At 64.7% G+C, this 13,421-nt stretch overlaps 1 protein-coding gene and 1 long non-coding RNA gene across 5 annotated transcripts in view; one reads left to right on the forward strand and one right to left on the reverse strand.

The window, feature by feature from the left end:
- Nucleotides 1-6,468: 6,468 nt before the first annotated feature.
- Nucleotides 6,469-13,421, reverse strand: part of TBC1D16 (TBC1 domain family member 16) — a 50,454-nt gene continuing 43,501 nt past the window's right edge. For 2 of the 4 annotated variants that reach the window (XM_090290792.1, XM_090290789.1), the window contains exons 8-12: nucleotides 13,147-13,281; nucleotides 12,352-12,538; nucleotides 10,424-10,603; nucleotides 8,085-8,231; nucleotides 6,469-7,412 (exon numbers count right to left, since the gene is read on the reverse strand). In XM_090290792.1, coding sequence (XP_090146918.1) covers nucleotides 7,164-7,412; nucleotides 8,085-8,231; nucleotides 10,424-10,603; nucleotides 12,352-12,538; nucleotides 13,147-13,281 — 898 coding nt within the window. In that variant the 3' untranslated portion in view covers nucleotides 6,469-7,163. The remainder of the gene's footprint in view (nucleotides 7,413-8,084; nucleotides 8,232-10,423; nucleotides 10,604-12,351; nucleotides 12,539-13,146; nucleotides 13,282-13,421) is intronic. The other 2 variants (XM_090290790.1, XM_090290791.1) reach the window with 2 other exon arrangements.
- LOC149999045 (uncharacterized) lies at nucleotides 10,060-12,294 on the forward strand. The gene is made up of 3 exons (XR_016513942.1): nucleotides 10,060-10,597; nucleotides 10,978-11,182; nucleotides 11,539-12,294. It is a non-coding gene; the product is annotated as an uncharacterized LOC149999045 (long non-coding RNA).

The following is a 13,421-nucleotide window of genomic DNA, read 5'->3' on the forward strand; positions in this document are numbered from 1 at the left end:
TGCTGCTGGGTTTACAAGCTGCCAGACCACTGGGCTCGCTCGTCATGGCCTTGTGGCCTCTAGGACCCCTGGTGTCTTTTCTGTTGTGTTGACTCATGGCCAGGAATCAATTAACTTGATCAGTAACGTCTGTGGCTGGTCCTACCCATTTCGTTGAATGCACGTGTCTCCCATTGGCTGAGGGGTGTGCACCTGCTTCTGCTGCCCCACCCAGCCCGTGGCGCTGGGCCCCAGCTGCACCCTAATTTCAACATCCAAACACGGGTTTAGAAAGTCAAGCTAGTCTCTCTAATGACTCAGAATATGAAGGGGCCTCTTTTGTTCAAATTGCTGATGGAAGAGCGGTGGCATCTGACCTGTCACGGAGATGGAATGTCACATTTGCAAGCCACTTTGTCTAAATGACACAGTGCCCGCCCAAGGAGCCCGGAGAGCCGGTTGCTCTCCTGACGTGCAGAGAGGGTGGGGGAGGGAGTGGGTTGGGAGGACGTGAGGACGTCCCAAGTGCCCCAGTGCTCAGACCGGCAGGTGTCCCCTGGCCTGCAGAAGGTGTGAGCGTGGCCGGGCAGGTCCGGCCCCTCCGGGTCTCCTGGAGGAGGTGGCGGGCTCACTCCGGTTCCCCTCAACACTGAGGCCACCCTCGTGGGGCGGCAGCTCAGAGGGACGCACGCCATGCTCTGTTCTCACTGCAGGTTCCTTCCAGGAGTGTCCCCGGCCTGGTCCCGCCCTGCGGGTCCTTTCTGTGCGGGAGGCTGCTGCGAGCAGAGGCGGGCCTGCAGCCAGCCTCTGGGGGTCCTTTCCTGGGCTGGGGGCCTTCCCTATGTGTGTGCGTGTGTGTGCACGCAGGCCTCCTCACGGGGACAGGACGGGACAGATGTGCAGGTGTCCCAGGCGCCAGGGCTCAGACCTCACGGGCCTCCTTGGGTTTGGGGACAGGGAGTCTCAGTGGCGGCAGCAGGCAGGAGCAGGGCCCCTGTGCAATTTCTCATGAGACTCTTCCGGCCCCGCGCATTGAACGTCCTTAGGTGGGTGGGCGGAGGAGACCCCAGTAATGACCGAGGCTGAACCGGGCTGACGCGCTCATGCGGGCCTCACTGGAGTGAAAGAGAATAAGACACGTGTGGCTCCCTGGCCTCTGGAGGTGGGAGTCACACTGCGGAGAAGGGTGGGTGCCAGAGGCGGCTCAGAGGCGGGGCCCAAGGTTTGCCCTGAGGGCCCCAAAGGCGTGGCCGTCCAAGTGGCCCCACCTGGGGGCCGGCAGGGTCTGTCCCAGGGGCCCCAGCGACCCGGCATGCTCCGGCCCCGGGCCCCTGCTGCGGCCCGCGGCGGGCTTGCTGAATGCCTGCGTGAATGAACGATGCGGAGCCGGGCCGTGCACAGGACACGCTCTGCGAGGGGGACAGACCTCAAGGATGTCCCTGGTGGAGTTCCGGACTCTGACGGTGCAGACAGCCACCGACACTGCCACCGACGCGTGTTCCCAGACGCTCGGGCCCTTTCCGGGCCCCGCCCTGCAGTCTGGCTCTGCTGACGGCCGGCGCACCGCGGTTGTTTACGGAGCCGGAGTGAAGACAAACATCCTGACTCTGGCCGTGCCCAGGGAGCCAGCTGCCGCCCGGCTGGAAAGGCCCCCTCAGGCCGTGGGGCGGGGACCAGTCTTGGCCCGAGGTGGGGGTCTGAATGGGCCTCTCCTCCTGCAGGACTGTGTTTTGGGGGCCCCTGCTCACCCGCTGTTCACACTGTCCGCAGCTGCTGTGCTGTGGGGGTGCTGTTGTCCCCGAGTGCCAGGCTCTGTCTGTGCACCAGGCCATTGCTGGGGCACCGGACCGCAGGTTGGGGCGGGGGGTCTCAGCATTACGCATCCTGGGGAAGCAGCCCCCTTGTCCCAGAAGGACAAAGGTTTCTCTCAGTGCGGCCACCAGCCATGCTGAGTCACTGATGTGGCACCGGGGCCGCAGCCCGTCCTGCCCCCTGGCACCTCCCCAGCCAGCCTGCACCCTTGCTGTGCACAGAAGGGCGACGGTCCCTGGACAGCCTGGCCAAGGCTAGGTGGGCGGAAGGGAGCCGGACCCTGCACTCCTGAGACCCCCAGGGGTGTAGACATTCAGAAGAGCGCACGGGCTCCCTCGTCCCCTTGCAGGCAGAGGGTGCGAAGGCCCTGGGAGTCTGCCACCCCCCACGGTGCCCTCGCCACCCTTCTGGCAACCCTGGGGCATGTCCCTGAAGCAGGTTCCTGGGGCTCCCGAAGAGGATACTGATTCCTCCTCTAACCACCACCCTGATAAGGTCAAATGCACCCTGTTGCCTCCTTAACAAAGCGGACATAAGCCGTCTCAGCTTCCCCTGAGGTGGGCGTCCTGGCCTCCGAGTCTCACTAAAACACGTGCGTTCCAGCCTCGGCCTCCAGCGTCTGGGGTCCAAGGCTCTTCCCCGTGTATCATGAATTCTCCCCGACCCTCCGGCTGTAGGTCCAGTGCCCGGGGCCCGTGGACTAGCAGCTTCCTGGGAGGAGCGGCTTCCCACCGCCAGCCCTGCTGGCTCACAAGTTCCATTTGCTCCCTCCCCTCCCCCACCCCGGAACAGCCTGGCTCTCTGCTCCCCCCCACGGCACCCAGAACCTGCTCTGTTCTGACCTAACAAACCCGCCAGGCCACCTCCCGGAGGCACCTGGGAGCACATGTTTGTTGTCAGCACTTTATTTCCTTTGCGGTGGAGTCCAGGAGAGCCGGAAGCATTGTCAGGGTGTCTGGTCTGGGCCTGGGGCAGGGTCTGACCAGCAGCTGGTCGTGTTTAAAAACCAAAACAAAATACAGAGAAGGAATCGTTTGCCATGGACATCACAATCTCTTGGTAGTGACGGAAATTTCATGAAATGTCCCCTTAGCAACACAAATGTGTCCTCTTTAAGCAAAGATGCTGGAGGGAAGATGGCCTCGTGGCTGGGTCTCCCTTTGAACTTGGAATGCTACCTTCTTACAGAGAAGATCCAGTGGCCAGAGGCCTGCCAGTTATTTGCGCCCCCCACCCCGCTGTGCTCCCCGAGGCCCGGGGACCAGAGTCCCAGCCCAGGCGGCGCATCAAGGGGTGAGACCATCCGGCAGCCTGCGTTCACACAGACACGCATCTGGGGGGGCGCCGCGGTTAGGGGTCACGGTGGACTTTTCTTTGTGGCAGGGCATGGGGTGGCACGGGGTGAATGTTACAGAAAAGAGGCACAGAGAGGTACCCCATGGAAGGGAGCTCTGGAGTCCTGAGCAGGACACTTTTCTTGGTCAAGGTCCCAGAAGGCCAAGGTCAGTGGTCTCTTCCCTGAGTGGCAGGTGAGGTCCCAAGGGCTGGGTAAACCTTCTCACGGCAGCTTTCACAGAGTCCCCACGGCCGTCTCGTGAGGTGGGCGTCACCATCCATCCCAAAGGCAAAGACACGGAGGCTCGGCTGGTGGACAGCCGGGCACGGGGAGGGTCGGAGGCAGGACCAGAGCCAGGTTCCTGACCCCCCAGGCAAGTGTCGTCCTCGAACACAGGGCCGCTCACCCTACAGGGGACCCGTCCAGTAGCTTCGCAGCTTTGGGGGAAAGGAGCTGTTAGTTCGGGCGCGTCCCTCTGAGCAGAGACAGAATGCTCTCACTCCAAGGCACGCCTTGCGGCCTGGATGAGACACACGGGGCTAACCGGTCCTAGGCTGCCTGGTTCCTGGGGCCCCCAGGGGGAGTGGCCGCCCTCAGGCCGGACTGGTGGGCTCCCCTGTGGCCATGGTGCAGCTCAAAGGCCACTCCTGGCCAGCCATTGGCCCAGGCTGCACCCCAAAACCAGGCATCCTTGATGCTCTCCAGCCTCCCTGTAGGGGGACGGGCGCCGGGGTGGGGGTGGAGGTTTCCGATGAACCAATGCCCATCACCCAGGGGGCTGTCCCCCTCCAAGTCATTTCTACCAAACAGAAATCGACCAGAGAGCCAAGAGGGACCCCCGAAAACTGAGGGGAGAACCAGAGCGCCCTGTCCTACCCTGCAGTTTGCCCCATTTCCTATATCCACCTGTCAAAGGCTGGAGATGGCTGACCGCCGCTGGCCACTGCCGCTTAGCCTAGGGAGGCCCACGTTCTAGGACCAGCATGTCCATCCTGTCCCCACGGGGCTTTAGGCAGGGCTGTCACAGAACACCCCGAGGACACAGGGTTGAGGTCCTCGATTGAAACACCTCCACCTGTGACATGTGGCCAGTCCAGACAGCACAGGGCTGCCCCTCTGGAGGGCCGGCCCTCCTCCTGCAGGGGTGGGCCGGGCCCCTCCCTACCCGCCCAGCCTCCCCAGCTGCCCGATGCTCCCAGGCTGGACTTGGGTCCGGAACCCCACGTGAGCGCACAGGGCTCCTCGTCCCAGCCCAGATCACTGAGCACCCACGAGACCCCAACCCAACCACCTGTGTGTCCCCCCCGCCTGGGCCGCTCCCCACCCCGCTCCCCGCCCCGGCGCCCTGGCCGAGCCAGCAGGCACCCATCAAAGGTGCCCTCTCCTCCCGGAGGCCCGATGACACCCCGCGGTGCGGCGCAGACATCGGCGAGGGGAAACTTAGGTATGCGTGCGCACGCACCCCGGCCAATAACATTAAGTGTCATTTTAAAAAATGAGTTAAATAAGCAGCGGCTGGGAGGACAGCAGCGCAGGCTGATTGCGCTGTGCGCTCGCTCCGGCGGCGGGAAGGCTGGGGGTCTAATGACCGCGTTATCACTCTAATGCCTTGGCTGGCTGGGGACCATCCTGGCAACAGCTGCCTCGGGCTTGGGCTGGCTTCCTCTAATTGCATCCAGATTAAGGGATCCTGGCGGGCAGGCTGTCCCCAGCGCACACATCCAGGGCTTCCGAGCTCCCGGCTGCTGTGAGGCGACCTCACGGGGCCCACGGGGGGGGCGGGGTGAGGCGGGAGCACCGAGGGTCGGGGTGGCACTTGGTACAGGGTCTTGGGAAGCTGTGGGAGCTGGGAGGTTCAGGAGAAATGCTTTGCATTAGGACTCTCCAAACGAGGGGATCCCTGCACAATCCCCCCACTCCCAGCAGCCCAAAGGCACAAGGTATTGCAGAACAATGCCTGACTCTCTGCTACAGCCTGGGGGGGTGGGCAGGGCTCTTCCCATCTTGGGCACCCTCTGCCTCTCCAGGGGACGTCACGCCCCCGCTGCAGAAGGCGTGTTCCAAAGCACGTTACTCGGACCCAGACCTCCTGGTGGTGGCGAGGCTGTCCCCACTGCCCGCCCCAAACTCCCAGCCCTGCCCAGGCACCACGTGGCCTCTCTCCCTGTGGAGACAGACGGCCCATGGCCACTCCTTGTGACTTGCTTTGGCCAATGGGATGTCAGCAGGTGTGGGAAAGGCGGCTGAGCGTTCCTGATAGTGTGTCTTTGGCTTGGCCACGGCTAGCCGGCAGGAGAGATGCAGACACGGAGCAGAGCCAGGTCTGACCTCTGCCCAGGTGGGCGCCCCTCTGGGGCCTCACAGCAGGTTGGCCCCAGACATGGGAGCAAGCCCCACCCAGCCCCGAACTGCGCGGCCTAAGCCGCTGGCCCCAGAGGCACATGGGACACAAGTGGGCATGGGGTGAGGCCACCACGTTTCAGGGCTGTTTGCAGCATCACTATGGCAACGGGGAGCCCATACGCCTGTTCACGGGCCCTGGTTTCTAGAGGAGGGTCCGTGTAGGGCCTGGTTAACTTGACCCAGCTCCATAGGCACCAGGAGCCCACACAGAGAAGCCATCCTCTTCTCCCAGAAGCAAAGGGGATGAGAAGTCCACCCCCACTCAGCTGGGACCCCTGCCCTGGACCATCATGGTCAGCACCCCAAGATTTGGGCACAGCTGGGGCTCCAGGATGGCCTCCCCGAAAGGCTCTTGGACACGGGGACCTGGAGCTTGGAAGTGCCAGTCTCAGTCACTTCGCCTGCAGGCATCAGGGCTCAGACTGCAGGGGGGCTCTGAGGGGCTGCTGACGTCCTCCGTCCTGTGGCCATGCTGCGTAGGAAGCGGCTCTCAGCCAGGCCTGTGTCCCCGTGACCCCCAGCCCTTCACAGAGTCTGCTCCCCAGAGGAGTGTGCTGGGGGGTTCAGGCATCCTCGCTCCCACCAGTCCAAGAGGTGGCTTTCTGTGCAGGCGGCTGGGGCGGGGCCCTGCCTGCCCTGGTCTGCCCACTTCACGTCTCACGGGGGAAGTGGGAGGACCTGCCTCCTATCCAGGAGCAGAGGGGCCCAGAGCGCTGGCTCCTGTCCTGTGCTCACTCTTGCATCCAACCACCCTGCTGCCTTCAAGTGCCTTTGCACTAGATGGTCCGTGACTATCCTGCCATGTCCCCCAGACCGCGTGACTCTCCCCAGAGGGTCTTGCACACACATACACACCCACATACACACACACACCCCTTGCCCACCCAGCCCCCACCCCTGCCCTGGTGAGGCTGATGTTAACGTCAAGGACCTCCGTGGAAATTTCTCAGCTCCGGGAGGCAGCCGGCCCGGGTCCAACGCCCCATGGCCCAGGCTCCCGGCAGGTGGTTTTCTTCACAAACCAGGGGGTACAGTGTCGAATGGACAGTGTGGGAGCCTCCAGCTTCTCCAGCCCCCCATGGATCCCACCTGTCTATCCTGAGATCAGTGGGGCACTTTCTCTTTTGGGGGCAAATGTCTTCCCACCGGGGCTGCGGCTGCGGCTGGAGACGCTGGGAGACGCGGTTGGCTCGCTGGGAGAACGGGCCTGACGGAGAGGTGTGTCCAGCTTGCAAAGACGGCTCTGCGCCTGAGGGGACCGCCTCCCGTCCCGCTTCCCGGGCGCTGGTGGGTGAACTGGACCATCCTTTCCTGTCCCCACTGCCCGGCGATGCCCTGCGTTTGCAGACAAAGCTGGAGGCCACCCTGGGCCTTGGCGGGACGCGCCGAGGAAGGCCCCGCGATGAGCCAGCCTGCCTGCACCTCCGGGCGCGGAGGGCCGGTTCTCAGGCGCTGACTTCCCTCTGGGAGCCTGGCGGGGCTCCCTTCTCTCACGTCCGGACTCTGCTTTCGTGGTTAATATGAAAATGTTCCCCTCGTGGCGCCCAAAGGCATTTTTTCCTCACATTTCGACCACCCCTGTCCCATCCCCACCCCCTCCCACGTGCTGGGGCCGCCGGCGGGGTCCCCTCACCTATCTGCGGAAGCCAAAGCCTTCCCGAGGCGTCTTTGGGCCCTTCCTGCATTCTCGGGGAGGCTTGGGCGGGGTTCTCTCCACCGTGCCCCCGTAGGGACAGCTCTCGGACCCCGGGTGGTGGCCCGTGCACTCCACCGCCGGCATGTAGCCGCTGTCCCACATGCCGGTCCCGCACAGCCTACACAGGTCGTGCAGACTGCAGGGGACCCGGGGCAGGAGGCGGAACTGATAGAGCAAGCTCCTCGCCTGCAGAGAGAGAGGACGGGCGGTGAGGGGGCGCAGGGGGGGCGCCGGTGGCCCACGAGCACGCGCCGCGAAGGCTACACCTGCAGGCAGCGAGGCAGGCCGGGCTGAGGGCCCTGCCAGCAGCGTCGCCTTCAACGCCTGAAGGAGGGACCCTCGGTCCCACTGCAGTGACAGGACCCACAGGGTCCTCAGCGCCGGACCAGGAAGGCTCCCCGCCCTCACCCGCCCGTTTCCTAGGGCCCCCACCATTCTCTGGCGCTCTGTCCTGCCCGCCGCCCCACCTGCCAGCCCGGTGGGGCCTGTTTCCACCACTCGAGCCCTCTTCTGACCCACCTGCAGGCCGGCCCGGCCCCTCCTCACTGCCCCCCTAGAGGCAGACCTCGAGTGGGCTTGAAGGAGCAGGAGTGGGAGGTGGGGGCGGGGCCCAGCCCACAGCCCGCTGCATTCCGCTAACCCTTGTGAGTGGCCAGCCTGCTTCTGTCTTCCTGGCTCTGGGCTGTGAGTGAGGTGCCCTAAGGGGGGAACCTAACAACCCTGGTCACTTGTTCAGTCCCAGGTGAGGGGGCTCTTGGGGCATGGCCACATGGGCGATGGAGCTCCCAGCATCACCAGTGGGGGTGGGGCCTGCGGGGAGGCGGGGCTATGCGTGTGGGGGCGGGGCCCGTCGCTCACCTTCTTGAGTACCAGCTCCCCGTTCATGTGCATCGCCAAGTTCCCAAAGTGCAGGAGCATCTGGTCGGTGGCCAGCTGCTGCTCGATGACGTCATCCCCGTAGATGGCCACGATGGCCACGCAGATGAAGAGGTGGAAGTAATCCGTCTGGGGGGGTGGAGAGTGGGGCTCAGACCAGGCCCTTGCCCCTGCCCCGGGCCCTGCCGCAGGGGGAGGCTGAGGCAGAGGTGCAGGCGAGGCTGTCTGGGCGGTCCCGTGGCCCGCCCTCTGTCGTCCTCAGTCCCCACCCTGCAAGGGCCGGTGTCAGTACCCACAGGCTGCTGTGACACCCAAGGGGATGGCACGGGCCCTGGCCTCTTTGAGGGAGCCCTCGGGTGCTCTCTGTCTGGGGGGCGAAGAGCACCCTTTGCCTGACGGCGGGCCTGCGCTCGTTCTAAAGCTTGCTGGTAAAAGTCTTCAGACGCAGTGGGTGCAGAAGGGTCAGCACACACTCCCGGGCGGGTGGGGCGCACCAGCGAGACAGGGCTTCCCGCAGCCGCCACCCAACAGCCCCCCGAGGTTCCAACTCGGACCCAGAGATGGCTCAGGTTTGTGGCAGAGAAAGTGGAAAGAAGACCCTAAGAAAGACCCCCGATGGCCCCCCGGGAGGCAACGCCCAGCCCACAGCAGGAAGCCGGCACTTGGTGTTGACCTCCGGCATCCTGCTCGCTCTCCTGTCCGGATGCTCCGAGGGCCTGTGGACTTTGATTCAGACGAGTTTCCGGGAGCAGAGGAAGGGCCAGGGGCGCCGGGAAGCGGGTGCTCAGTCTCCTGAGGTCGACCACCCAGTCAGACAAACCAGGCCGGGTGGACCCATGGCGCGGGCAGTGGTTCCGGCAGCAGACGCCCACACCCCATGTGCCCCGGGCAGGACACCCCCGCGGCCAGGCCCGGGCTGCCGGCCCCTTCCCCGGAACTGCTCAGGAAGCGCCTGTTTGGGCTCAGAGCCACCCTTCCGCGGCTGTTGGGACCCGCGCCGGCGTGGGAAGACAGAGGGGCTCCAGGACAGTGGGTGTCCAGCTCCTCTCAGAGAGGGTGGCGGGGTGCAGAGATGTCCCAAGCCCGGACGGACGGTGGGACGGGACTGATTTCAGGTCCCAGGACACAGCCCAGCGCTGCCTGGCCGCCACTGGCACGCTAGCGGCAAACGCGCAGAACAGAGCCTTCCTCACTCTGGGGTCACATCCAAAGTGAAGGCACCACCTGACAGCGACCCCCCAACCCAGTGCTCGCTCCTGATGGATCAGTGTACCCCGACTACCACCAACCCCCCACCTCCTAATTTGATCAAGAAGAGAAGGCAAATGTGGCTACACTCTGCCTGAGGGCTGAAAAGGATGTGAACGTCATTCGTGGACCTCAAGCCCAGAGAGGTGAACCAGCGCCCCCCACCCCCCCGAACTTTCACCAAGCCGCAGTGAGAAAAGGCCCCGCCTCTCGGGTGAAGCTCAGGGCTCAGAGTTTACTGGTAACTTCAGCCTGAACAAGCCGTGAGGCCTCGCCAAGCAGAGGACCAGACAAACTGTCCCGGGGTGGGGGTGTGTCTCCCGCCTGTCCTGTGCAGTTGCTGCCATCAAAGCTGCAAGGGCTGTCACCGTGGGGACAGGTCTCACAGGAAGTGATCTGGTCACCTCCCGATGCCTCAAACCTGCTTTTTTTTTTTTTTAAGGCTGACAGATTCAAAGAGACTGGCCTATCCTTTAGCATCGTCAGCTTGCCGCTCATTTGGGCGTGAAAGCCACGTGACAGGGCCAGCACGGGGCTCCCGGGGAGGTCTGCCAAGTAGACACTGAACAGCAGGGACCGCAGGTGTAAATCGGTGTGACTGGGAGGGGACAGGGGGGCAGGGCTGGCCGGGGGGCGGGGCTGGCCCCAGGCTCCCTGGCAGGGAAGCAGGATCTCAGCCTTTTCTCTGAGCTGTCTGGAGAGAAGAACAGAACGTGGGTGGGCACCGACCATCCTGGGCTGCAGGGGTGGGCCTGCCTGGCCCCGGAAATGTCTTTCACGCTGATTGGTTGTGACAGAATTGAGCGCAGCCCCAGAAGGTGGTAATGAGGGCAGGCAGCAGGCAATTTGCATTGATTTCAGTTCCTTGGGAGGCGAGTGGCAGGTCTGCAGCCAGCGTGGTGGGCTGGGAGGTGGTGGCAGTGCGAGGGGCTGCCCTGGGGCTGGTGGGGCTCCGGGGTTTCCGAGGAGGGGGACTCCGAGGAAGGGCACGGTTACACGGGCACCCCGCCCCCCTGGGAGGCGGGCAAAGGGGGGGTGCCCGGCCCTCCCCTCGGCGCCCCGCCCCGGCGCACCTGGTAGTGGGCCCAGCAGGCCTCCCAGATCCGCAGCGCCTCGGCCTCGGGGAACTCCCGCTTGAAGCAGAGCAGCAGCCAGCGGTGGCAGAAGAGCATCTGCAGGCCGTCCTCGCCCAGCGAGACCAGGTGCAGGTGGAAGCGCGGGTGCATGAGCCGCAGCAGCTCCCGCAGGTACAGCTGAGGAGAGGCAGGGCCCGCTAGCCCCGGCCCGCGCCGCTCCCCCGGGGCCCGTCCTCGGGCCGCCCGCCCCTGGACCACCCCCCACCGGCCCCACGGAGGCCACGCCGTCCTGCTGTCTGCGCCTGCGTGTTTCATCCCACTGCCGGCCTGACCCACACCTGTCTCTGCCAGTTTAGCCCAGACGGGAGACTGTTCCGGGGGCCACGCGGTGGCCCAGGGCAGGCAGAGGCCAGTGCGCTGCCGTGGACGGGAGCCCCACACACGCTCTGTGCTGGGAAGACTCCCCAGGCCTCAGCCGCCCTGAGGGGTCTGTGTCTGACACCCCGGCCTTCCTGTGAGCCCTGATCCTGAAGGCCTGTTGTTTTCTGGAGCGGACACGGAGGAGGGCGGCGGCGGCTGGGACCCCAGCACGCTCGATTCCTGCCCTGAAGGTCGCCCAGTGACGTGGAACAAGACCGCAGCAGTTGTGGCAGCGCCTGGCTGGGCTGCTGACTTCGCCGGCCAGCGCCACTGGAAAATCAATCTCCAGCGGCTAACGCGTCACAGGGCCACGTCCTGGCGAGAGCGTCAGGCCCGGTAATTGCCTCCCCGGGTACCCGGGACCCTGACATCGCCCGGATGCAGAGAGGAAAGCCGGCTCGGCTGGGATCACACGCTCTCGGGGTCACAGCTGCAGGATTTGGGGGCGGGGGCTCTGTGACCCACTGGCCCTTTCCACACAAGCAACCCTTTGTTCCCGCGTGAGGCAGGCACAGGGCCTGCAAGGACTGATTCTGCGGGTCCATCCCCACCAGCCACTTTCTCCATCTGTGGCTGATCCCACCCTCATGGACACCCCTACCCCCGCCCAGGTACCCCTCACCGTCCCATCTACGCCTCCCTGCTCCCGGCTGCCTTTCCTCAAATCCTCTGCTGTGTTCTCCTGTCCGCAGAATTCAGCAGCCCCTTATGGGGACTCTAAAGGACAAGCCCCTTGCCCTGGTGTTCAGACCCTCACTGTCCATGACACGTGTGGCCTGTCATGACCGCGCCCGCAGGGTCACAGCCCAGAACACGCCGGTCAGCCAGGCCCTGGCAGCGTCCAGGGCCCATGAGTGGATCTGCTCCACCTGCCTCACTTCCCATCTGTCTCCCCGGGCCCCTCCCTAGCCCCTCTGGCCCCCAGCATCCTCCCTCCCTGTCAACTCTCCCCAGGACCGGGGAGGCGAGACCACATCCCAGTGCCCAGCAGCTGGCAGGTACTTGGAACCCCCCGGCGCCTCTTCCAGCTTTGCCTGGCCCCCTAACATTCGGTGCTGCCTGGGCTCTGCAGGGAAGGCCTGATGCCCTTGGGGGTGTGGCCACTGCTCGGTGGGCCTCAGGGTGACCTCAGGAGCCCCTCCCCTCCCCGTTCCCACTCAGGAGCCTGGCTGTGTTGGACCCTGGCAGGGGGCAGCGCAGATGCACCTCAGGACCTGTGTCACGGAGCTCAGGCCAGGGTGGGGGGTCCCTCCCTGCTCACCCTGCTGGGGAGCCTGGGCTGGGGTGCTACGTGCAGGAGGTGACAGCCCCCAGGGAGGGCCCCGCACCGCCCAGCCTCTGAGCCTGCAGGGGTTGTGGGGTGGAGGTGAAGGCAGGCATCCTGGGACCGGGAGCAGCACACGGCCGTCCCCCAGAGGCCCTGGTGAAGCCCCCGTACCCCATCAGCAACGCCCATCCCGGCTTTCCTGTTGGCCCACGCAGCCACGCACGCCCCCAGGCCTCACCAGCTGCTTCTCCATGTCCTCGTCCCGAGGAGAGCTGACGAAGATGGTGTTCTGCATCAGACCCACGAAGCACCAGAAGGTGTCTGATTCGTCCAGGACCTCGGCCAGGATGGGGGCCACCAGGTCTGACATGCCCTGGGAGTAGCCGATGGCCGGGTTGTACACGGCGTAGTTCAGCAGGATCCTCCTGGTGACGCGGCCCAGAGAGCGGGCAGGTCAGCGAGGGTGGCCACGACCCACCCTGTCGCCCTAACAGCAGCATGCCGCCCAGGCTGCCCGGACCCCTGTCCTTCGCCTCCATCCCAGGGGAAGGCAGGCAGCTTGGGGACCGTCCCTGAGCCTTGGGGAAGGTAACGGCCTGCAATCAGCGGCTCACCAGGCCTCACGTGAGTCTGCTTTTCTCAGTGGTCGACTGCCTGTGACAAAGGCGGGTGGGCAGGGACATTTTTATGGGCTGCTGACTTTGTGCAATGACTTGCCAGGCAGCAGCAGAACGTCAAAGATGTCAGCCCTGGGCTCAGTGTGGCTTCATCACCCAGAGTACCACCCACTGGTAGACACTCGGGGAGACATGCATGAGCCAAGCAAGGCCTGGCTGGATGCCCAGGGGATGGTGGCTTTGCTGGCACCCTTGGGAGAGACCGACGGCTTCCCTGGGACGTGATGACCACAGAGGTGGAGTGAAGTTGGCCAAAGTAGTTAATAATTCTCTGCTTCCGGGGTTATGCATGAACCCATGCCCCCCTTGTCCACGGCCCAGAGGGTCACCTGAGGTCGGAGGGGTCAGGCGGGTACCTCATGCTCTCCACGTTGGGGTTGCCTTCGCCTCGGAAGAACTGGTTGCTCCGGTCAGTCCGGACCACGTCCTTATCCACAGTGAACTGCACATCACGCCAGAAGGCCCTGTGCTCCTCAGGGGTCATGGAGAGCCTGGCGCAGGGCAGGGGTCCGTGACTGGCCTGTGCACTCCCTGGACCCTGGATGGGACCTGGGGACCCTCCATCTCCCCACTGACTTGCAGGTGAGTCCCCAAGGCCTTACCAGCATGAACTCGGCCTCATGGGAGGAGA

This window comes from Furipterus horrens, unplaced genomic scaffold (genome assembly GCF_987537825.1).
Source record: "Furipterus horrens unplaced genomic scaffold, mFurHor1.1.pri manual_scaffold_11, whole genome shotgun sequence".
Classification (NCBI taxonomy): domain Eukaryota; kingdom Metazoa; phylum Chordata; class Mammalia; order Chiroptera; family Furipteridae; genus Furipterus; species Furipterus horrens.